At 39.8% G+C, this 23,009-nt stretch overlaps 1 protein-coding gene across 5 annotated transcripts; it reads right to left on the reverse strand.

The window, feature by feature from the left end:
• Nucleotides 1–8,403: 8,403 nt before the first annotated feature.
• Nucleotides 8,404–22,876, reverse strand: LOC117771136. Of its 5 annotated transcripts, none has more exons than XM_034601233.1 (9): nucleotides 22,685–22,856; nucleotides 18,123–18,222; nucleotides 17,734–17,847; nucleotides 15,742–15,798; nucleotides 14,583–14,720; nucleotides 13,215–13,262; nucleotides 12,953–13,066; nucleotides 12,283–12,366; nucleotides 8,404–9,527 (listed from the first exon to the last, which is right to left on the reverse strand). In XM_034601233.1, exons 2-9 carry the CDS (start codon nucleotides 18,216–18,218, stop codon nucleotides 9,417–9,419), a joined length of 762 nt encoding a protein of 253 aa, XP_034457124.1. In that variant the 5' UTR covers nucleotides 18,219–18,222; nucleotides 22,685–22,856; the 3' UTR covers nucleotides 8,404–9,416. The 5 variants fall into 5 exon arrangements, with proteins under 5 accessions (XP_034457124.1, XP_034457125.1, XP_034457126.1 ...); XM_034601234.1 differs by having other exon boundaries at nucleotides 18,123–18,218; nucleotides 22,684–22,856; XM_034601235.1 differs by having other exon boundaries at nucleotides 8,404–9,524; nucleotides 22,685–22,855.
• Nucleotides 22,877–23,009: the final 133 nt, after the last annotated feature.

The raw sequence follows: 23,009 nt of genomic DNA on the forward strand, positions 1-23,009 counted from the left end.
AGTTGTGGAAGCAGTTACTACAGTTATTCGGTCCAGCAAACAGCACCCCAGGATGAAAACCATCTTTTTCCCCAAAGTCGGAGAGAAGCCTCTTTCCCTACCACAGACATGACCATGCCATCTGCCCACAGTCCCAGACTGGTTGGCTGAGAGTGAATCTTGAAAAACAACTAAAGTTCCCTGAAGTTACTCACACAACATGCCACCTCATTTTCTCAGACAAAACACCAAATAATTGATCATGTGAGAGCTGACTGTGCCATGGGAAGAAAATATGGTAGAGGCTCACAAGAGGAAGCTTGCCAAATACCAAGAGCTGCTAGAGCAGTGCAGAAACCGAGGCTGGTGGGCTATCTGTGAGCCAGTTGAAGTAGGCTGCCTGGGGGTGTTGGGTGCTCAATCTGTAAACCTCTGGCAAGGCTTGGAGTAACTGGAGCTGCGAAAGGGGGGGCATGTATATCATTACAGGACACGCAGTGAGAGCCACTAGGTGGCTCTGGATAAAGAGAGCAACCCATGTATCGTTGCTTCTGGGTTGCAAGCCTGGACTTGAGCAACTGGCTGGGACACCTGGGTGAGGGAGTCAGATATTGAAAGACCTGAAACCCTCGATGACCCAGGAAAATCACAGATGATGCACCCCAGCGCATCCTAAAGATGTATCTTGCATCCCATCTTGTCTTGACAGAGGTCTTATTAACCTGTGCGCCAGCATAGCCAAGAAGCAGGGTATTGTTTTCACCTGTGTGTGTGCGTGTCAGTGTCTGTGTGTGTCAGTGTGTGTGTGAAAGAGAGAGAGCGAGAAATTGTGACCACTTAACCACCTGTATGACTGATTGCTCTTGTTCTTCCCATGAGTAACTGCTAGGCACTTATTGTCTAATGCCAACTATTGTACAACTGGTATTGTGTTACTGGGCCACATTACTGGGCAGGTAACACCAGTGACGATGCTCTTATCAGTGCCTACATCCCAATGCTAAAATAATGAGTGCTGTGCATACAACCATCAAGATAAACGCCACTCCATACAGTCTATGCACCACTCCTTCTTCCATGTTTGGGTAGAAACACTTGCGCAGTGCTGGTTACAGGAATATTAATTGCTACTGTATTACAATACAGCAGAACAGTAGGCAGAATGGAACAAACAGTGCACCACTATAGAAAGGCAGAAAAAAACAATGCAGGGTGTAACCAAATACAATGGTAATGTGGCCACATGAATGGACGAAAACCACACATACTCTACCCTTATGTTTAAGCTATTTTCAAAAGTCTGTCCACATTTTTCCTAAGGTGAGATTCCACTGTATAGGTCAAGGTTGATGTTATGTTGGGGCAGGGTTTTTTTGTCTATCTGTAGGAGTTCTGTCTAACTTGTGGTCTGTCTAAATAGTGAATGGGGAATGTCTTGATATGATCAGGTAGCCACGTGGAGAGAATGTCAAATGCTGCCGGCTTTTTTAGAAATATTGGAAACTTGATAAAACTGTCAACCAGTTCTTTGGATTAGACTGCTGGATCATAAAGATGTATGATTGGTTCTGTTATATAAAGCTCAATCATTGTGGAACTGGGCCTCATTTTGCCTCCCAAGTTTGACAGAAAAACACAGATATGCTCTTAAACGTGTTCAAGTGTGGACTTCTGGCTGCTCCAAAACTCTTTAAGTAGTCAGTAGGAAGAACAATGATGAAGTGCACTTTCACTTATTGTTTCACATCCGTGAAGGTTATCGTTTTGATCACAAAGCTAAAAATTATAGTGATTATGACATGTACACAACAACAGCTGTGTTGGAGGTGTGTCTGTGATCACATGCAGCAGCTCACACAGTCAAGATTCCCTCCATTGTCAACACATTCAATATCCGAGTGATTCTTAAAAACATTTTTTTCATCATGTTCATGGTCAACTTCACACATACCTATATATACACAACAGCTGACAGCTATGACTAATTTGATCACCTATACCATCACATGTATCTGTACCCCATCGTTGGCAGTGTTGTCTCAGTTATAATTTTTAAAGTAGTGCAGTCCCCGTTCTAATCTTACCTGTTTGGAATTGACTGTTTGCTTTGCCTGTGCTTAAGGTGGTTGAACCTTTCTTCTGAAAATGTAAAAATAACAGCAGAAATGGAGCCACGGCAAGTAAAGACTGCTGCTGCACAAAGAGCTGCGATAGAAAGATATCTGGAATTATTGGACAAAGGAGATGGTCTTAACGATGTATGTTTTACAGACATACATTTATCATTAGTGAGCCCTTCTCAAACAGTTCTACAATACACTGTCATTTTTTGTTTATAATTAAATTTAGTTTTTTAAAATATAGAGTCAATGTCTACTGTGAAGTTGCCGTCATCCTACCTGATCTATCTGCAATGAAGTTGTTTTGCGTCCATGATCAAAGAGATTCTGTTTTGGGGGAATTCTTGATTTGGGAGTGATTTGGAGGCACTGGTTCACATGACATCAAAGCGATAAAAAAATCTCTCTTTTAAAATATGAATATAAATTGGAAGAACCACTCAAATCCAATAAAAAGGTGTGCTCAATTTGCCCAGTGTAGTAATACAATTTTGCATTATTTTAGAGTCACTGGGTCACATGACATGGAAGCTATTGAAAAAACTGCTATATATTTTTTTCAAATATTCATGTAAAATTAATTAATCCAAATTTAGCAATAGCTTGCAATGGCTTGCTACTTGAGACCATTCCAAAACAATTTTAAATCAATGACAATTTTTTCTCATATTAGTTAGTCAGCACATGCGTATTGATATTTGTTTCATGTCATTTGAACAGTAATTTATTGATGGTCCTTAAGTGTAATTCAACGCAATTTAAAAAGAGCGCAGTTGTTCATGTTCACTGGCTTGGTAGCAAGAAAATGTTCACAATTACAAATGTGCGATTGTGAAACAGTTACATTTTGTCAGTCATTGTGGCTGGCTTTAAACTAACTAACTTTCCTCGAGCTAAATGTCTACCTACTTTAGGTCTTCCACCAGGCCTGATACAAATTAAAGGGGAAACCATGCATTTTATTTATACCATTATGGTTGTATTTATGCACCTGTAATGCATGCTTTGCCATTCATAAGAATACATTTTTCATTCGCTTCCCTGTAGTATCACAGAATCCTCCAACTAATCCAACCCCATTGTTGAAAACCTTCCCAAAATACCAGAAGAAACTAGCAGAGGCAAAAGGTTTGCTCTGGTAAAATGGGGGCAAGGAAAAAGGAAAGTCCAGCAAATAGGTTTTGATATAGCTCTGAGTGAGGGTGAACAATTGCTCCAACTCAGATGTTAAGTTGACTAACTATAGACATCCCAAAATCTCAACCCTTTAAACCTAAGCCCCATAGTAGGCTCAATTTAATGGCAACCTATGTAATTTTGCCTGTAATAATATATATAAATGTTATACATGTACCTACTAAAAGGGTTCTGTGATCTGTAATCAATTAACTCTGAAAACATTTAATTTCCTGTTTTACCTAATTTAACTGATTTCTGATCATGAATATCAAATGTTGTGTAGGCTACTGTGGAAATGAAATTATTATTTTTAGTAACAACCAGTTGGCCAAGATCATCATTAAGTTTTTTGTTTTCTAAAAAATACCTCCCACAGCGGCTGTTTACTCGAAATTGAAGTAAGTGTAAAGTTTGCCAGCCTTGTAGCAGAAAAACAATCACTTTGAAATGAAGCACAGCCCTTTCATCCAGATGGAGAATTTCCCTATATTTTCTATTGAAGATGAATCTTGGCTTGATGGCTGATCAGAAGGGCGGTTTAAAGACACAACATGGGAAAACCATTTCCTTGACATCAGACCCTGACACCACTGCTCAAATTGTTCTTCATCAGGCTGTGAAAAAAATTAGGGACTTCAACAAAGACTTAGATGAAGGACACTTCATCCTTCTTTATCCAGATGGATCTGAAGTCATCAATACCCCTGGAACACAAATATTTTTATTATTGAAGAATACATGGCAGAAGTAGGGAAACCATATTCATGAATGACCACTTCATGTGCTCTAAGAAGGACTTTGAAGAAGGTTTTGCCTTAGCCAGTAACTGTGCCTAGGCATTTCACTTCTCTGAGAGAGACTGTAGCCTGTAAACAAAGTAAAAAAACAAAGTATCAAAGAAACTGCTGAGTGGAAAGCTATTTTGACTTGTGCAGGTATGTGTTGGTGTTGCTCAAGCAGAGATCTGTCCAAAACCAACTGCTTCTGACACAGTGTGTCAATTTAGCACATTCTCCTGGATGTAGCTTCTTTTTAAATCTCTATCATTGAGTGACTGTGGGGTGGTGGTGGTCTAGTGGTTAGGGATCTGGGTTTCTAAATGGAACACCGGAAGCTTCTGAGCTCGATCAAAGGGGCTGCAACCATTCTGCCCCTGAGCAAGGCAGTAAACTGCAAGTTGCTTCAGGGGGACTGTCCCTGTAGTTGTCACTTTAAGCAACTCTAGATAATATTGTCTGTTAAATGACAAATAATGTAAATAGTGACTACAATCAAGATATCTTGAATAGTTTTGTATTTTGCAGTTGGAGAGGCGTCTGATTTTGATTTAAAAAAAAGAGACAGATAGTGTTTGATCTATCTGACACACTGGTCAGTACAATATATTTGGGTAAATTATTTTTTAATTTTTTTAATTTAAATGACAATTTTTAAAGATATTCAGTAATGTTCGATGATTTCGAGGTTTTTAATGGTTGATACTGATATTCAAAGAGCTGGTCGGCCGGTGGCCGATATGCAATGCTGATGTCATGCTACTATTGTTGTGATGGAGTTACCCCATTGGTCAGCCAAATGCTGCTACTTTCTGTATCCATTTCATATTAAAAGCCCTCTAACATTTCATACACTGTCCAACCATATACTAGGTTTTCACCTAGTCTTGTTGTTTATTGACCTCATGAGAGGTTTCAAATAAATATTCTAATGAATAAGCTCATAGGTTTTTTATAGGAGGTTTCACTCTATCCTGCACTCTGACTGGCTACTGGCTTGTATGGCAGTACTATTAAAACCATGTGGCCCGCTCAATAGATCAGACATCATTACCTCTATGCCTTTTTAAACTAAACACTTTCCCAGTATATCCCTTGTACGTTCTACCGTGCTAATTAATGCCTACGACAGTTGATGTTAGTGACCACCAGCGGATGTTAGAGACATTTCTTCGGTGGTGTACCTTAGCATCATCAAATGTTTCTGCCTTTTAATCACAAGACACCCTCTTCTAAAGCAGGCCCACCACAGGCTGATCAGACCTGGCTGCATGTCCCTAGCATGGCTGCAGCGTTCTGCTGTGTGTGATGTTTGTTTTATAATCTGGTGCAGGGCTTGTCCATGGATCCCCAGATCTTTGAGCAACCTGATGGTGGATGTTGCAAGGAAACCCCTGCAGCCAACCTCTACAGGGCAAACTATTGCTTTCCAGCCACGTTGCTCTGCCTCAAATGCCATGTCTGTATACTGCAGCCTTTTCCTCTTATTCGTTTCAACAACAATATCCTTCCAGGGTACCGTCAATTCCACAAAGTAGATGATGCGCAGGGTGTTGGACCAGAGTATCAGGTCTTAGGGTGGTAGTGACAATATGTGATGGGATTCTAAGCCGCTGGCCCGCGTCCATCAACATCTCCCAGTCTTGGGCTTGGTCCAACTGACCACTCCTGGTCACTGGAGGAGGCCCTCTCTGTCCCTGTTCCCCCTCGCGGACAAATGTTGTCCTTTAGTTCAAAGGTTTGATGTTTTGGATGGCAAGGCATTGGTAGAAGTTCTTTTTGTTTTTATAGTTGCTGCAAGGCATTTGAGTACCTGTTTGTGTCTCTATGTACCTACCTTGGGAGAGACTTGTTCAAGTATGAACAACTGAGGCTCATAGAGTAGTTCCTTTATTCAGTCATCATCAATGTCCTCATCAATGTCCTCATCAGACAACTGTGAAGAAGATATTCTTCATCGCACAGTCATGCCATTTCATACTAATATCATTCATGGCAATCATTCATGCATTTACTCTTTCCTTCTGATCTACAGATACCTTCCAAAAAACTCACTTAGAAGGGTCATATTTATAATTTTTTGCAATTTCTGTTAAAGGCTGAATGTACGAGCATAAATAAACACAAAGAAAGGCAGTTGTGCAACTTTATCTATTCAATGCACAAGCTCTCGCCCAAGGGTACCTGCGACGATCTATGTTAGATTATGCCTTTTTGATCCTTTGGGGTGTAGCCAGATATGTGTGCGTGTATGCTGCAAGATAGCCATATGACAGTGAGCTGACCATCAACTGAGAGATAACATAAAAAGGCCATTGTACCAAGGTAGGCCTGATCACCTGGAAGTACGATTTAATCAACCATGTTATGAGTCAGCAAATGTTCTACTGAGACTATACAAGACGAGACAATCTGAAAGTCTTACAAAGAACAACCCAGTGGGTCTATGCTGCATGAAGTAGAGATTTGATTCATCACATTTGTGTCTGTAATTCTTCAGAGAATTAGCAAGTCTCAAGAATTTCTGCAACAGACGAATTAAAGCTCTGATGTTGTCTATAAGGCTGCCTACTCTGTACAGCCTTTATAGAGACCATGGATCAAACAATTTAGAACAAATTGTCAGCTGATAACTTTTAGAGGCAGAGTGATTGGAGCAGGGTCGGCCCAAACATCGACCCCCCCAAACATCCTGAGAAAAAAAAGCTTATATAAACATATTAAACATAATTTAATTAGATAATAATTTACTCTTACAATGCTCCTGGTAGACCGTAAGTGCCTCTCCGCATTAAATACAAGTTGTTTTTAAATAGTATTTGGTTAATTTCTGTCTAAATGCATACTTCCTGGTGTGGGCCGACGGCCAAACTAGAGTGAATAAGTGCTTAAACTTTTGGCAACGACAGGAAATGAGGCTGCTCTTTAATTGGTTGTTGCAGATTTTCCACTTTTATTTCCAGCGAATAGGTATTGATTTCGTTTTTTTTTTTAATCTAATGTGATTGGTTGACCCACATCTGCCGTCACTGAGTTACTTTTGCTGCGGACTGACCGACAAAGATATGGCGACTTCAAGTGGATCTACGGCCAATCCGGTAATTTCTTTACTAAAACACCCTTTCTCAAAAAAAAAAATGATGAGGATGAGCTTAGACGCACGCGGAGTTTCTCCCGTTCTTATTATGAGAAACAGAGTTGACAAACTGGATGTGGTGTAAGTAATGTCTTTCATTGCTTCCTCTGTTTGCTGTTTCAAAGTGTCGGCACGGAGGTACTGTTGACAACAACGTGTGTGCAAGACCTAAAACATCTCTCTGAAAAATGCTAACGGCATTAAAGTTGCCACAGTCATTAAGACAACACAAAGAGGCTACATTTTTGCAGCGATGAAGGCTACAGGATTGGCATATTGTGTGTTGTGTCGTTTTTGTTGAGTCTGGCTTAAGTTTGTTTGTGCCCCCGAACACTGCTCCCACCCCCCCAATACATTTTATCACCAGGTGCCACTGGATTGGAGCACCCTTAAATATTTAATATTTATAACAAAATGGATGCCTCTCTTCCACTCTGCCAACAATTCTAGCAAATGTTAGCTTAGAAAAAACAAAGGGGATTGTGACCAAAGATTAGGGAAAACATAGGGTCGAGCTCAGCAGCTAATATTATATAATAATAACATTATTATACTTATAACATTAAGTGTTGCAGTCAGACCTATCCACACACTGTTTTAGTTCTGTGCCAGTGCTGAAGTGTCAAACATTGTCTGAGAAAAAAAAAAACATTAATATTAAAAGCATGACAGCATTATAACTTTAATTATCTCATTAATCAGCATTCTGATGGTATATCACATTCAGTCTCGTTTAGTTAGACATTATGCTTTGAGCGGTTGTTACTTGTTAAGAATAGAAAAGTGTTTTCCATTTACCATTTACTTTATTTGCATTGATTAAAATGTCCATTACATTCATTTACGGTAAATCATGCCATCCTGTGGTTTCCACAAATGCAACAAGCCTGTGCAGGAAAACTGTGACACGCGGCTCAGTAGATTTCAGGGAATACTGACATTATGAGTCTCAGCCCCTCAAATTTTATGTGTAACGAGTGTGACAAAGTACAGGAACTCTAGCTATAGAATCACTTCTATACAAAATTTCTCACCAGTAACAGACCTGTCGGTTTGCTTGTAATGTTCAGCACATTTCTGTGAAATAAATAAGCAAATATTAAATGATGTGTACAAGTGATGAGAGCAGTGCCACAATAATGTCAGTTTTCATTTAAATGTGAGCTCAGTATAGGTGCTTCCTGTTTAAATGGCTTCACATATAGCTTTGTAATTCAGAGTTTGTAAGTAGATAATATAATAAAAGATCACAAATTATTTATCTTTTGTGATCACAACATACAATACATATCTCACTGTCTCCATGAAAAGTGATAGATATATCCCCATATCTCAGCATCTGCTGCTTACAGTTTAAACATTCTGTTTTAATCTGTTTGTTTTGAGTCTCCCAACATAATGAGGGAACAAAATCACTGAAGTACTCCTTTAAGTTTGAATAATAATACTAAGTCTAAAATATGAAAACGGATGATGAACAGTTTTAGCTTGGCTGCTTTTTCATCAGTTCACTGTAGACTGGCATTAAGACAACTTGAGAATATCTTTATATAAATTCAACGTTACTTTAATAACTGAGAAACAAGTTATTTCAGCAATGAAATATGTTTTGGTTAAATGAGTTTGAGACTTTCTAAAGGCAAAATAGTACCTGGTTACAAATAGCATCTACCTTCATTCTAATTGACACTAAATGTGAACACACTATTAGTGAAGTGCATATACCCTAGACCCCATTTGCTTTCTTCTAACTATAAGAACATGTTATTTATATGTGCAGCCAATAGACCATACTCACACCGCTGCCACTTTCCTCTGATATTACGCTCAGGTCCCCTGTGCCTCCAGATAGCCATTGTCTTTTCAGTAACTGATTGGTTATGGACCTATGAAATGATAACAATTTGTCAGATTCCCTGTGTTTATATGATTTATAAGCCTGAATCACAGCAGTACAACATTATTTTGTTCATAATAGCATTTGAGCTTCCCACTCTAAGTGTGATTTCAGAGGAAAATGGCAATCTTGTGAATATGGTATATTGGAGTATTTGATACACTGATTCTAGTCACTTTGTCACCTGAGATGATGCATGTGTCATCAGGATAAACAAGTCTTAATTATAATGACCAGAGGGCTGACAGGAGTAGTTTTTCCTAGTTGACATCCATATTCCCTCTATGTCTGACATGACATGACACCACAAGGGGCAGTGAGTGCTGAGTTCAGGGTTCTGTAGCCACAGCCTCTATAGGCTCCACCTGGGGTTCAGTGGGTGGGGTGGAGATGTCCTCCATCTGCTCTGAATCTGGTTCAGTCACAACTACAGCCACCTGCTGACACACAAAACAAAAGGTGAAGTGTGAACATGGCTTCCAGAAAATACAAACATCTGCATGCCGAAGTATCCTAGGGCAAGATGCTGAACCCCTCATAAATGTTGAATGCACTTATTGGAAGACGCTTTGGATAGAAGCGTCAGTGTGTTGTGTTTGCTTAGAGAGAACACTGCTGCTCAAATCCTACTCTAATAATAATAGCTTGAATTTATATCGCGCCTTTCAAGAGACCCAAGGACGATTTACATGTTTCCATGGGGACAAAACACAAAAGAAAAGAAAAGAATTTGTACAAAACAGGATAGAAATAAACAACACTTAAAGCAGGGTGGAGTGTTAACTGAGGCCAAAGGCCTTATAGTGGTGTTTTGGGAGTTTTTTGAAGCTGTCCAGAGAGCATTGCGAATTTCGGTGTAGAAGGCTCTGTCTCCAAAGGTTTGCAGTTTGATGTCATGGATGAGTAGTGCTTTATTGTTTAGGGAGCGAGCATTCTGTAACGCTGTTGGTGGATGTGACCGAGCTGCTCAACGTTTTGAATCTCCAGCTCCAAGGGAAGGACCAGATAATCAGTCAGCTGTTTGATCACGTCAAAGCCTTCAAGCAAAAACTACTACTGCTCAGCAGACATCTCTCAGCAGGTGACATGCCTCCTTATAACATTTAAATGATCACAAAAAGTAATATAATTGAAGTAATATTTGTATAATATTATTGTTGGGGCCTTTTTCATTTCCATTAATCAATCTTTTAATTATTTATTAAAACTATTTTTTATTATATTGCCATAGTTTAATGTAGTCCTGGCCATTTTCTTCTCCTCAGCTTTTGCATGCTTGTGTTTAGATGCCCAGTTTCTTACACGGTTCTCTTTTTTTGTTATCGACATTCAGGGAATTTGGCCCATTTCCCCAGTCTTAGAGAGATAGGCTTGGTGGAAGAGAATACATGGACGTTCTCAGCAATCTTGTGCAGGAGTTTGACAGGCACTTTGAAGATTTCAGAGACAATGCAACTGTTTTTGAGCTATTTGCTCATCCCTTATCTGTTGATGTGGACACAGTCAGTGAGGAGCTCCAAATGGAACTTATTAAACTACAGTCTGATTCACAACTTCAAAACAAGTTCAGAGAACTTTCCTTACTGGACTTCTACAGATGTGTTCCAGCAGACAGGTATGCAAAGATCCGCAAACACGCAAAGGTAATGCTGTCCCTCTTTGGAAGTACCTACCTTTGTGAGCAGACTTTCAGTGTGATGAATCTAAACAAGTGTAAGCTGAGAAACTCACTGTCTGACTCTCACCTCCATGACATCCTCACTCTGTCAGTGAGAAAGCTGGATCCTAATATTGAAAGACTTTTGAAAAACAAAGACAAGCTCCATGTCTCCCACTGATATTGCAAGTGATTGCAAGTGATGACTGTACAAGGCTGTGAAGAATGTAATACAGAAGGTCTGTAATATGGGGGGCATTTTGATGATGTGCTCCTTCAATGTTGCTCAATGTAAAGTTAATATCCAATATTGATTTGTAACATTCAATGGTGTCACTGTGACATTTAACTTTGTATTTTTGTTACACTTGATAGAAGTGGACAGTTGTTTTCAACTTAATTTTCTAAAGCACCTTAAGTTGTATGAACTTTGTCAGAAAGGTTTCTTTCCTTTTAAATATGTTAATGTTCCCAAAAAGAAGCATAAAGGAGTTTTATGTTTATGAGTGTTATGTTTGTAGACAATCATCTCTGCACATTAATTAAATTACTGTTAAGCAGAATAAAGAGAAGTGTTATTATTATTTTGGAGTTTTATTTTAGATCAAAAATATAGATTTTCTGTAAAATATAATATATCTTAAATGTAATGTAATTTCAAATAACACCAACATTTATTTTTGGCCCACGGCCCTTCATAGGAAAGAATTTGGGAGCTTCTGATCTCAAGGGTGATTTTAGATTTATCTGAACAACTGACAGTGCGTCAGTTACACAACTGCTGCTTGTCTCTTTCCAACTCTCTCTCTTCACTTTTCTTTTCCCACCCACCTGTCTTCTCTTACGCCGGCCCTCCTTGGCCTTGTTTTCTGAGACATTACTCTGTATTAAAAAGGGATTTTTTCTCAATGATCAAAAAATAAAACTCAATGGGCTAATCTATACTGTAGGATTGTGGTGGGAGAAGAGGAGTGGAAATAGGTTATATATTTAAATGTGGATGACTGACCCGAGCCCGCTGGGAACCGTTTGGATCTGACAGGCTAGGCAAGGGTCATCCAAATATTTCCAATTTTCAATTTCAAAAATAGATATTTGGATTCAGGTTGGGCTGATTTTTTACACTGGGAGGTAGGTAATCAGACAAACAATGACCATGTGTGTGAGGGAACTCACTCACATCCGAGACACAAAAAACAAAATGCCTGTCAGGTTCAGGTGGTGGCTCGGTTAGTTTTTTATTGGGCTTGGATGGTTCAGACAGAAAATGCTGCCTGAGTTGCACTCTGCTACATATGGCTCTGAAGCAATTGAAGAAAAGTATTTGGAGGTATAGCAAAAGTATTGTGAGGTAAGGTATTTCCTGCTTTGACTTGGCCCAAGAAGAGCAGGCAGCAGGTGTGAACACAACTGAAATGCTCCATTATCATTCAGAGCACAAATCAGAGATATGTGATTCCATACACAGTGTATTATGGAGGGGATAATGGTAGTCATGGTCACCCACAAAAATGTATTTCATTCATATTAAATGTTACCTGAGATGGTTCAGCTGCAGCAGCCTGCACAGCTGGAGCAAGTGGGGGGCGGGTGTGTGGATAGACAGGTCTCTGGCTGGAAGCCTGGGAGGGAGGGACACACACACATTTATACAGTATATAAATACATATATGTGCGGATATAATGTAATGTATGTTAATGTAACGCTGTTGTTATTGAAGCGACACAGGCGCTTCTCTTTCTGTTTACTTTCCTGAGTTGTTGGTTGATGAAAATCCGCAGTTAAACTCCCTGACCGGAGTTTTTAAATATACGTATTGAACTCTGGACATTGGACTGTGGGAGACACACACACACACCTTTTTCCTATTCTTTGGTTATTTTTGTTCAAGTAATATGAAGTCAAATTTAACATGTTCTTAAGTGTCTTTCTCTTCTCTGTCCAAAAGTTTGTGTTTTAATAAAACCCAGAAATGCCTCCATACTGCTCCTGTGGTGTGATCCAAGTGTCCGTAAGCCCCAACATTCAAATTCGACTCGAAACGGCAAGATTTACACCATGTTTTAAGCCTAAAATTGTGCTAGTGGAAGTAGCAATGCACCCTGCACGTGCCCTTGGGCGAGGGCTTGTGTGCAGTGTGTGCGGTCTGTGTTACTAAATTGAGAAGTCAAATATAACTTGATGAGGCTTAAGATATCAAAGTTCACCTGAGTGGCACCAGCAGCGAGGACACTGAGTCCAAACAGCATAGCAGTGATACAGATCAACAGCTCCAGCACCAGGAAGACCACCAGCGTCCCCAGGATCCCATCAATCAACAGCTAAGTGTAGTCAGAAAACAGGAAAGTCTCAGGACATGTTTTTTATGAGTTTAAGGCATTTTTGTCTTCTACATGCACTGATCAAGACATAACATCAACATGACCTATCTGACCAAAGTGTTACTTGTAACAGTAGTAAGTCACTTACTTTACACTTTTGCTCGATCAGCCCGGTGCATTTCCTGAAACAATGTTGCTGCAGTAAATAGTAAAGACAAAAAAACATGGAGTGTGTTTTTTCACAACATGTTGTGTCTACTATAAATTCATCTGGTTCATTTATGTGCAGTCATACATCAGTGATGTCTCTGTGTATACTACATAGCCTGTGTACACAGGCTACTATAGGTTTACTCATTACCTCCACCAAAGACAAAAAACGCACTGCCAATTTCCATGAAATTATGTAGAGGAGTGGAACATGACCCAAGGAAGAGCCTATTACATTTTAGTGTAGATCCTGATCAGGCAGCAGATCCAAGAATTTCTTTCACTTTCTTTTTTATTTAATTTTGTTTTAATTGATTCCTCAAAGAGAATCTTGATTTTTTTTTTAAATACACAAAAAGCTTGTTTAGGGGACTGATATTTATGAGTGTGTGCAATTTGGTGCAAATCCAAACCGACCTGAATAACATTGTCAGAATGTGGTCTTGTAACAGCAGCTTGTTCGCAACCAAACTCAGCCAAAGACTGCTGTCCTAAGTGATCAGATCACAAGGGGACTGCATTAAGTTTGTCTTGTCGCACCTGGCATTAAATTGTGTCCTGGATGTGTCTCCACTTGTGATTAGATCTCACTTCCCCACTCTATATGCAAGTAATAAAGTACGTCATTTGTGTTTGCACCGACCAAATTATGTTTTCACCCAGTATACAGATGTGTCCAATGATAATGTTTGTGTGTGTATCTCAGCACAAGTGAGACAGAAAGACAAAGAGAGTGAGGAAAGTCAGTGTCAACATGGCCAGTTAGGAGCTATGTTTAGCTTGGATGTTTTGAATATGACCCCCAGTAATTAGATTTTTGCAACATTGCAATTCCACTTGTTATTGAAATTGTATAGTCCCTTGTATTGGTCAAATGTCCAATAATGCTCCCGCTTATTCCCAAATTTCGATCAGGCTCATTTTTGTTTTTGAAATCAGTTTTTGAATTCACACAATTATAATAATCAACAATATTAGACAAAATAATGGACTGCACTTTTAAAATTATAATAAGTGGAGTTGACACATTAAAGTCCATATATCATAGGCAAAGACAGACACTATCAACTAATCATGATCATTAAATACTTTAGCAATTTGTGTATATGAAATAAATGTTTATCACAAATTAGTAATAGTATTTTTCACAGTGACATATGACATTCTTAGTTTGATTAAAACTAACAGACAGAGAAAAGTGTTTTATGTATTTAGGGATACATTTGTGTCCTGCAAACATTGTTTCAGTCTTGCACCAGGCAAGACTCATATTTTCTAAAAACAAGCACAGTTTTAAGGACATTACCACGGCATGTAGCTCCAGTCTGCGACAGTGTTCACAGTGGTAAGAGTCCTGGCGGTAGGGGAGGTGTTTGGACATCAGACCCAGGGCAGCAGTGGCAAATGCGGCACTGATGAGATGCAGCACGAGCATGCATTTCACCTGCAAATTAAGAAAACAGTGCACACGTACAATAGTGTTTGTTATTGTTGTTTTGGTAACATATATAAAATACCGTCTTATATTTATTACTACCACAGTACAAACACCAAATCCTTTCATTTTTCTCTCACTCACTCACTCACTCACTCACTCACTCACTCACTCACTCACTCACTCACTCACTCACTCACTCACTCACTCACTCACTCACTCACTCACTCTCATTCACAGCTATCTTAGTGAGGACACTCATTGGCATAACGCATTCCCTAGCCCCTTACCCTAACCATCCAAACTAAATGCCTAACCCTAACCCTTAACCTAAATCGAGCAGAGCTAGAGACACTACACTCTGACTATATATATATATATGTAGTTATGTCATGAGAGGTCACTAGGGCAGGCTAGGGTGGGGTAGTGCAATATAACTAAAAACAACAAAAGAAGGTTAAAAAAAGGTGAAGTTTTATTCTTCTTATAAACAGGCAACTCAGGTAATTTTCTATCAAAATCAAAATCCAAGAACAAACGAAAAACATCCCAGAGGAGATAAAGGTTCTTTCAACTGCACAGAATTAGAAAAACTCAACTTAGAGTGTCCACTGTTTCCCAAGCTACAGGGTCTTCTTTCTCTGAATAGTTCTCAGTCTGGTTCTGTACTTTCCTTTATGTAGGCATTCTGGGAGCTGTAGTGTGTGCATCGGTGGCCATTTTGTGGTGTGGCAGCCAATCCTGAATGGGAATGTAGCCCTCTACTACATGGCCCCTTGTGATGCCACAATATATATATGTGAGGAATTGCTTTTGAGAAAATATTCTGTTAATTGCCCTCCCCTAACAATTTGATGACCATAGTGACACACAGAGCTGCAGCCCTATCTGCTGGTACTGCCACTTCATCACAGTGAAATGCAAAGCCTCAGTGCTGAAGAGTGTTATAGGGTCATCTGTATCATTATAGAGTACTTGAAATGGTCTAGACTGTATCACAAAGCTCTGCTTCTGTAGAAGCCAGACTTACCCAGAATAGAGTAGGTCTCCTCCCACTATGGACCAACACAGAACCAGACAGGGTCACCTGGAGGGGTTACAGAACAACACACTTACATACAGAATTTGGAAGAAATTTAAGTGTCTATATGAAATAGTCAAGTCCATCATCATGCAGTTCTGAGAAAAATAAGAAAGGCAGATGTTAACTGAGGTGGGATATACCTATGCATTGATTAACACTACCCACAGTTTCCCTGCTTCTAAAGCCATTCACAGACATGAACTCCAGAGGATGTCCGCACGATTAGGTCCACACTTCCTTCAGATTTTGCTTTTCATACATGAACAACGTAGCAGGACATTCTCTGGTCACAACAACAAAGAAACCTTCGTAGCAGTTGAGGTGTGGCGCAGCATGCAGAGGCAAGACTAAGGGATGAATTTCGCTGTGGAGTATATTTTTTACAGCCGATTGACACCGGTGTCTGCCTTAATCACCAAAGGTTCTCTTGACATCTTCGTCAGTATCTTCTATGTGTATGGGACTGCTATTTCAACCTGAGATATTTGTTTTCATTTGTTTTTAGTTTTTTTCCAGCTTCGCACCTGTGACATTAGAGACCTCAACATGCCTAATTGCCAGTGGTGTCGTAGTTGGGGGAAAAGTGGAACTGACTTCCCAGGGCCCCAAAGGGGAGGGGGGCACTTGAAAAGTCTCACCACTACAAACAAATGGTTTAGTCCTTGCAGCACGCAATTGAAGGGAGCGACTGACTGCTGGAGAAGTGATTTTCAATATGTCAGGAAAGTCAGGGAATCAGAAAAGAAAAGAAAAAAGGAAAGAGAAAGAAAGCAAACGGAGGGCAGACAACTGTTGACATATTTCTTGATAGTAAAAGAGGTGATAGTAAAATAAGAATGTGGACTTGAACCGGGGCGACATGTCCATTTATTTTTCCACACATAGTCGGATCTCGCTCAAAAACAACAACCACTTCGCAATAAAGGTCCCATACAGATACACTGCTTATTATGACAGGAAACACAAATTCACTGACCAACTTTTCACAATAAGGCAACTACATATTATAGCTGACATTCACACTGGGTGATGATCTACCTGTTCTACAGCGGAGCTGTGTTTATACAGAGGGTTTATCTTGGAAATGGCCATAAATATGTGTGTGTGTGTGTGTGTGAGAGAGAGAGAGTACAAAGAGAGAGAGTGAGAGACAGAGCAAGCGAAACAGAGATAATTAATGCCAGTACTATATATAATGAAGCCATGCATTTTCTGTCGTATGTAAGTTTTTTAAACATGACATTTAAGTTTCTTCAAATAAAAAGTCTAGTGAAGTCTTTGGACAGTTGTCTTTTATTATGCAGTAAGCTTTTTATCAATGTAGAGGTTAGAAATCTAAGATGGTATTTTTAAGGTTTGTTTTATACTTTAGGAATAACTCGAATAAATGTTAAATAATTTTCTTTTTAGCATGATACTCCAAACAAACCTCATTTAACTATAGTAAAGCAACCATAGGCAAAAGTCTGAGTAAGGAGGATTGAAATCTGGCAAGATTTCATATTGTGCAAAATTAAGCATATCAGATTATTATTACTTATTATTATTTGGTATGTACTGTTAATTAGTGACTACCCTAACGAACACAACAGATTCCTTTGTATAGTTGACACTGTTATTTGCAGAATTCATTTTTTAAATATACATTAGGGACATCATGAATCGAGAGAGGAAGGGGGCCCACAGAGACTGCTTGTGTATAGGGCCCAGAATCTTGTGCTACGACCCTTCCAATCGCTCACAGTAAATCCACTAAAGGATCTCCTGCAGTTTTCTCACATGGGCTCATTTGGACATTATTCAGAGTTTTACTCGGGGGCTGGCCAGAAAAAAAAAAAGCCTCTCACTTGGACATTTGTGTTCTCACATGCAGCTCCTTCAGAGAATCTTCAGAGATTCTAAAGGGTTCAGTACATATCAGAAAGCAGCTTAACTGACCTGTATGACAACAATCAGGAAGAGGGCCACATCCCCTGTAAAGTGGACCTCATGGATCTGGAGCACAGAGGCACTGAGACAAAGAATCAAAGCCCCAATAACAATCTGGATCGCCTGAGTGGGGGAAAAGTGGAGGAAGTCAGCGCATGTAGCCTTATCAGAACAGAACAGAAATAGCTTTTTGTTTGAGACAAATGCATATGAGAGATATAATCACTGACTGACAGCGTATTTTGTATCTGGTCTGGTTAGAATCTGTACTATATGCTTGCTCGTTGTGGTAACTATTAGGTTTATCAATAATATTGTAAGTCGATGTAGATACTATTAATTAAATATAATAAAATTGAATTGAACTGAATTGATTTTTAATTGAATTGAATGCTCACCCCCAGAGTCTTTGGCTCCATCTTGAGGTGGGACTGCAGTTGGCCTGAGGAGAGGGTCCCCACTGCAGGTATTGGGTCTTTATCTTTAAGATCCATAGTGCTGAAGAAAGACAAATGACAGCTTTAACAGAACAGTAGATAGAGATGTATTGAGTCCAAGAGAAAGTAATGGGTAGGATGGGTAAAATGTAGCTACGGTGATAGGATTGACCTCAGAGACTGGTCTGTCTAACGATGTGCCTGGGTTTAACAGAATTCAACTGAGGTGCTGGCAGGAACATGCCAATGAGTAAGAAATACATTGATTACTGACACAAGGGAGGGACGGCTACTAACTGAAAGATGTACACGGTACATATGCTCCAAGAGGAAAGAAAGTGTCTCTTTATCTTTAGGAGTACTCACAAGCCAGGGTTTACTGGGAGCAGATACCTGCTTTGTGTTGTGGTATGCTCTGCACATTACATTACATTTCATTTAGCTGACGCTTTTATCCAAAGCGACTTACAATAAGTGCATTCAACCATGAGGGTACAAACCCAGAACAACAAGAATAGAGAAAGTACAATTTCTTCAAAAAAAGCAAAACTACAAAGTGCTATAAGTAAGTGCCATTTTAAGTGCTACTAAATTGTTAGTTTTAAAAATGTTATTCAAGGTATAGTCGGAAGAGGTGTGTTTTTAGTTTGCGGCGGAAGATGTGTAAACTTTCTGATGTCCTGATGTCATTGGGGAGCTCATTCCACCATTTAGGAGCCAGGACAGCAAACAGTCATGATTTTGTTGAGTGTTTAGCTCGCAGTGAGGGAGCAACAAGCTGATGGCAGATGCAGAGCGGAGTGAATGGGCTGGGGTGTAACGTTTGACCATGTCCTGGATGTAGACTTGACCCGATCCATTCGCAGCACGGTACGCAAGTACTAATGTTTTGAAACGAATGCGGGCAGCCACCGGTAACCAGTGAAAGAAGCGGAGGAGCGGAGTAGTGTGAGTGAATTTAGGTAGGTTAAAGACTAGTCGAGCTGCTGCATTCTGGATGAGCTGCAGAGGTTGGGTGGCACTAGCAGGTAGACCAGCCAGGAGGGAGTTACAATAGTCTAGGCGTGAGATAACAAGGGCCTGGACCAGAACCTGCACTGCCTTCTGAGTGAGAAGGTGGCGTATTCTCCTGATATTGTACAGCATGAATCGACAGGAACGTGTTGTTACAGTAATGTTGGCAGTAAGGGAGAGTTGACTGTCGAGTGTCACACCCAGGTTCCTAGCAGTCTGAGTGGGGGTTAACACGGAGTTGTCAAAGGTAATAGTCAGGTCGTGGATGGGAGAGCCCTTCCCTGGAAGGAAAAGTAGTTCAGTCTTGTCAAGGTTAATTTTCAGGTGGTGTGCGGACATCCACTGAGAGATGTCAGTCAGACAGGCAGAGATCCGTGCTGCTATCTGTGTTTCAGATTGGGGAAAAGAGAGGATTAGTTGGGTGTCATCAGCATAGCTATGGTAGGAAAAGCCATGTGAGTGAATGACAGAGCCGAGAGAGTTGGTGTACAGAGAGAAGAGGAGGGGGCCCAGGACGGAACCTTGAGGGACCCCAGTAGTGAGAGGACAAGGTTCAGACACAGATCCTCTCCTGTACAGATATAATGTGTAATATACAATATACAATATACATAATATATAGTGGCATATACAGTAATGTGTGAGGATGGTCAAAAATTATTTAACACATATGTGTGTCCTTGTCTGCATGTAGAGAGTGCCACTAGAGGAAGAAAAATCCACAGGGTTACTTTGACACAGAAGCCCTGTGACTTAAAATTGATATGGTCTTAAAATGGTGCATAAACACAACAGGAACCCAACTGTCAAACACAAATAAACACAAATAGACAAAAACAAATAAATACACACATTAATAATAAAGTATTTAAATGCTGATTTCTAAAAGGTATGTAGATAATTCAGGATCCTTACTCTGACTGATGTTTCAACTTCGAGCACTGTGAGATGCAGGTTTAGGCTCAGAAAAAGATATTATTGTGTTTCTTTAACTTTGGGTTGAACACTACAGCAACCTATAAGCAAAGCAAATCGTAAGCAACTAGTCAACAAAGACTTTACTTTCTATCAATCAATCAATCAAATTGTATTTGTTTAGCCCATATTCACAAATCACAATTTGTCTCATAGGGCTTTAACAAGGTGTGACATCCTCTGCCCTACATAGACTTAATGTCTTCAAAGCTGAACGCAAATAATGGTGCTGTTTATATCTTTTATTTAGTCAGTTTTTATCTTTTCACTCATATCATGGCACAGAAAGTCGCATGTCCAAAACGTAAGACCAGCAAGATCATTGGTAGGCAGCAGGTGTTCTTGTCCAATATCTTTCATCTCCAGGTCTTAAAAAAGGCAAGATCAATATTAAAAGAATAGTTCACCCAAAAATGATAATTCACTCATCTACTCACCCCGATGGAGGGGGTGGGTGAAGTGTTTGAGTCCACAAAACACCGTCAGATATGCTTATGTCCGCTAGCTTAGCCACTTCTGGTGGACTTTTAGACGTAAAACATGCTGGAAAAGACCTCGTTTAGAGTCGAATATGAATGTCGGGCTTGTGGACACTTGGATGACACCACAGGAAGCAGTATGGAGGCATGTTATGTTTTTTCTGTTGTTTTATTAAGTCTGAAGTCCCTAATATCTCAGTTCTATTTGATTGCTAACTGGCTGCTACACCGTTTACCGTTTTGTGGACTCAAACACTTCACCCACCCCTCCATTGGCATAGTGGTGAGTAGATAATTCATTTTTCTGTGAACTATCCCTTAAGCAATGTTTGTCAAAAACTGTCAGTGGTTTTATATTCTTAATGTAATATTTGATAAGTGTGCTGCATTGTCTAAGATTTCTGTTATCCTGTAATTATAAGAGTAACAAACTAAATCAAGTTCACCAGTTTTTACAAACAAGCCCTTGAAGCTTGGATAATGGCTTTTTAAGCATAATTTCTCTTTACATTCATGTATAATCTGGAGCATGAGCATGTTTTGTTTAGAAACAAATCCAGATACATAAAAGAATGGATTGACAATGGTATAAAATTTGTGTCAGATGGACTAACTCATAAGGAGACTTCTATGGACATAAGGACTTTATTCAAGTCTGAACATTTATCCAAAGGAATATAACTGTAAAAAAGTATATCACCAAAGCTGCAGTCTCTTATCAAAAGCAAAGAAAGACAGACGTTTGTGGAATTAGTATGTATATTGTATTTTTGCATGTGTCTTCTTAAACTGCAGTGCATTGAGCTCGCGCGGCCACCAAAGTAATCAAATTTAACACAATATACACTACAGCACTTGATTTTTTATCCTCAAATTTTAGTTGTTGTGCCTTCACAAAAACCTCTCTATTATTAATATTGTTGTCGTGTTACTGATGAAATGTAGGCTATATGCATATTAGCATTGTTTTACATCTGTCTACTGCTGCAAGCCACGTTTCCCATAGCAAGACAATAAAGTACTGAACTGAATAGAAAAATAAATCATGCATCTACATAATTTAGTGTGAGCTGGAATGAACAAACGGCAGTGTCATGTCCCAATAGTATGTATGTCACTTTGTCCCTGTGGAACAATTGGGCTGAGGATGTAATTCCAGGTGCAGTTATGTTGTCCCCTGATATAATGTTGGCTAAGGAGGTAGAGCGGATCGTTTACTAGAGGATCGTAAGTACCATCCATGTCTTCCCCATCCCAAACTGGGCATGGGCAAGAAATGTTCCACATGCACTGTATGAATGTGTGTCTGAGTGGGTGGAGGGCAAAACTGAACTGTAAAGTGCTTTGAGTGGTCATCAAGACTAGAAAAATGTTATATAAATACAGACCATTTACCATATGATGTGTTAGTCTGACTGTGACCACAATGTTATTGAGATGATCTCTCTCTCTCGACTCAGACATTAGTGAGTGTTTTCAAAATGGGATAATTTTCAATAGCCTCTATCAACACTGGTGTGATGATAAACATGCTGAATGCAGGTGATGTGGATGTGTCTCATCTAGGCCTGTCTTTGTGCAGAAAGCCTGCAGACTGACTCCCAGCTCTGACATGCAATCAGTCATGAGTCAGCAAAACCAAGGACCTCTGCTTCTCTTGCAGCCCAAATGCATGTATGAACATGACGACCTCTGTAGGCTACAGCAGCAGCCACAGCACAAGTATTTCTGTGAACTCAGAGCAGAAACACAGAGTTGACATCCAGTCCTTCATGGAGTTTAGGATGAGCACACATGATTTCCGATGAGTCCGCAGCGGACCTGGCACCGCTCCAGGAGCCGACGCGACATAACAAACGAATATGAAATGTCCAGGTGTCCCACGTTGATTTATTGGATATATATGATCAGTACCCGAAGTAATGTTTCCATATACACACAAACATTTACGCAAAATGAACAATGACGCTTGTTTCCAAGGACACTCCGTCCTGTCTCAGACGACCTGTCCTTGTTTCTCCTGCGTGAGGAAATGCGGTGAACGGAGCATCTTACCTCAGCTGTGTTGTAGCAGCTCGCCGAATCTCCTCGTGAAGATACACAGCAGAATGTGCTCAGTGTGGCTGCTCTGCAGGCTGCAGCAGGGTGTGTTCAAGAGCTGGATGTCACTGCAGCAAAGTGATGCAGCCACTTTTTTATAGACTTCGCAGTCTGATGCAGTTCACAAGCATGACTGCAGCCTCCAGCAGCCTGAGCGTTACATAACGCTAAATCTTAAAAACAAGTAGAAGCCCCCCCCAAAAATCCAGATTCTGTGGAAATGCTGCTTTGTTAATGTAAATAAATACAAAGTTTACACACACACACACACACTCAATAA

This window comes from Hippoglossus hippoglossus, chromosome 11 (genome assembly GCF_009819705.1).
Source record: "Hippoglossus hippoglossus isolate fHipHip1 chromosome 11, fHipHip1.pri, whole genome shotgun sequence".
Lineage (NCBI taxonomy): Eukaryota > Metazoa > Chordata > Actinopteri > Pleuronectiformes > Pleuronectidae > Hippoglossus > Hippoglossus hippoglossus.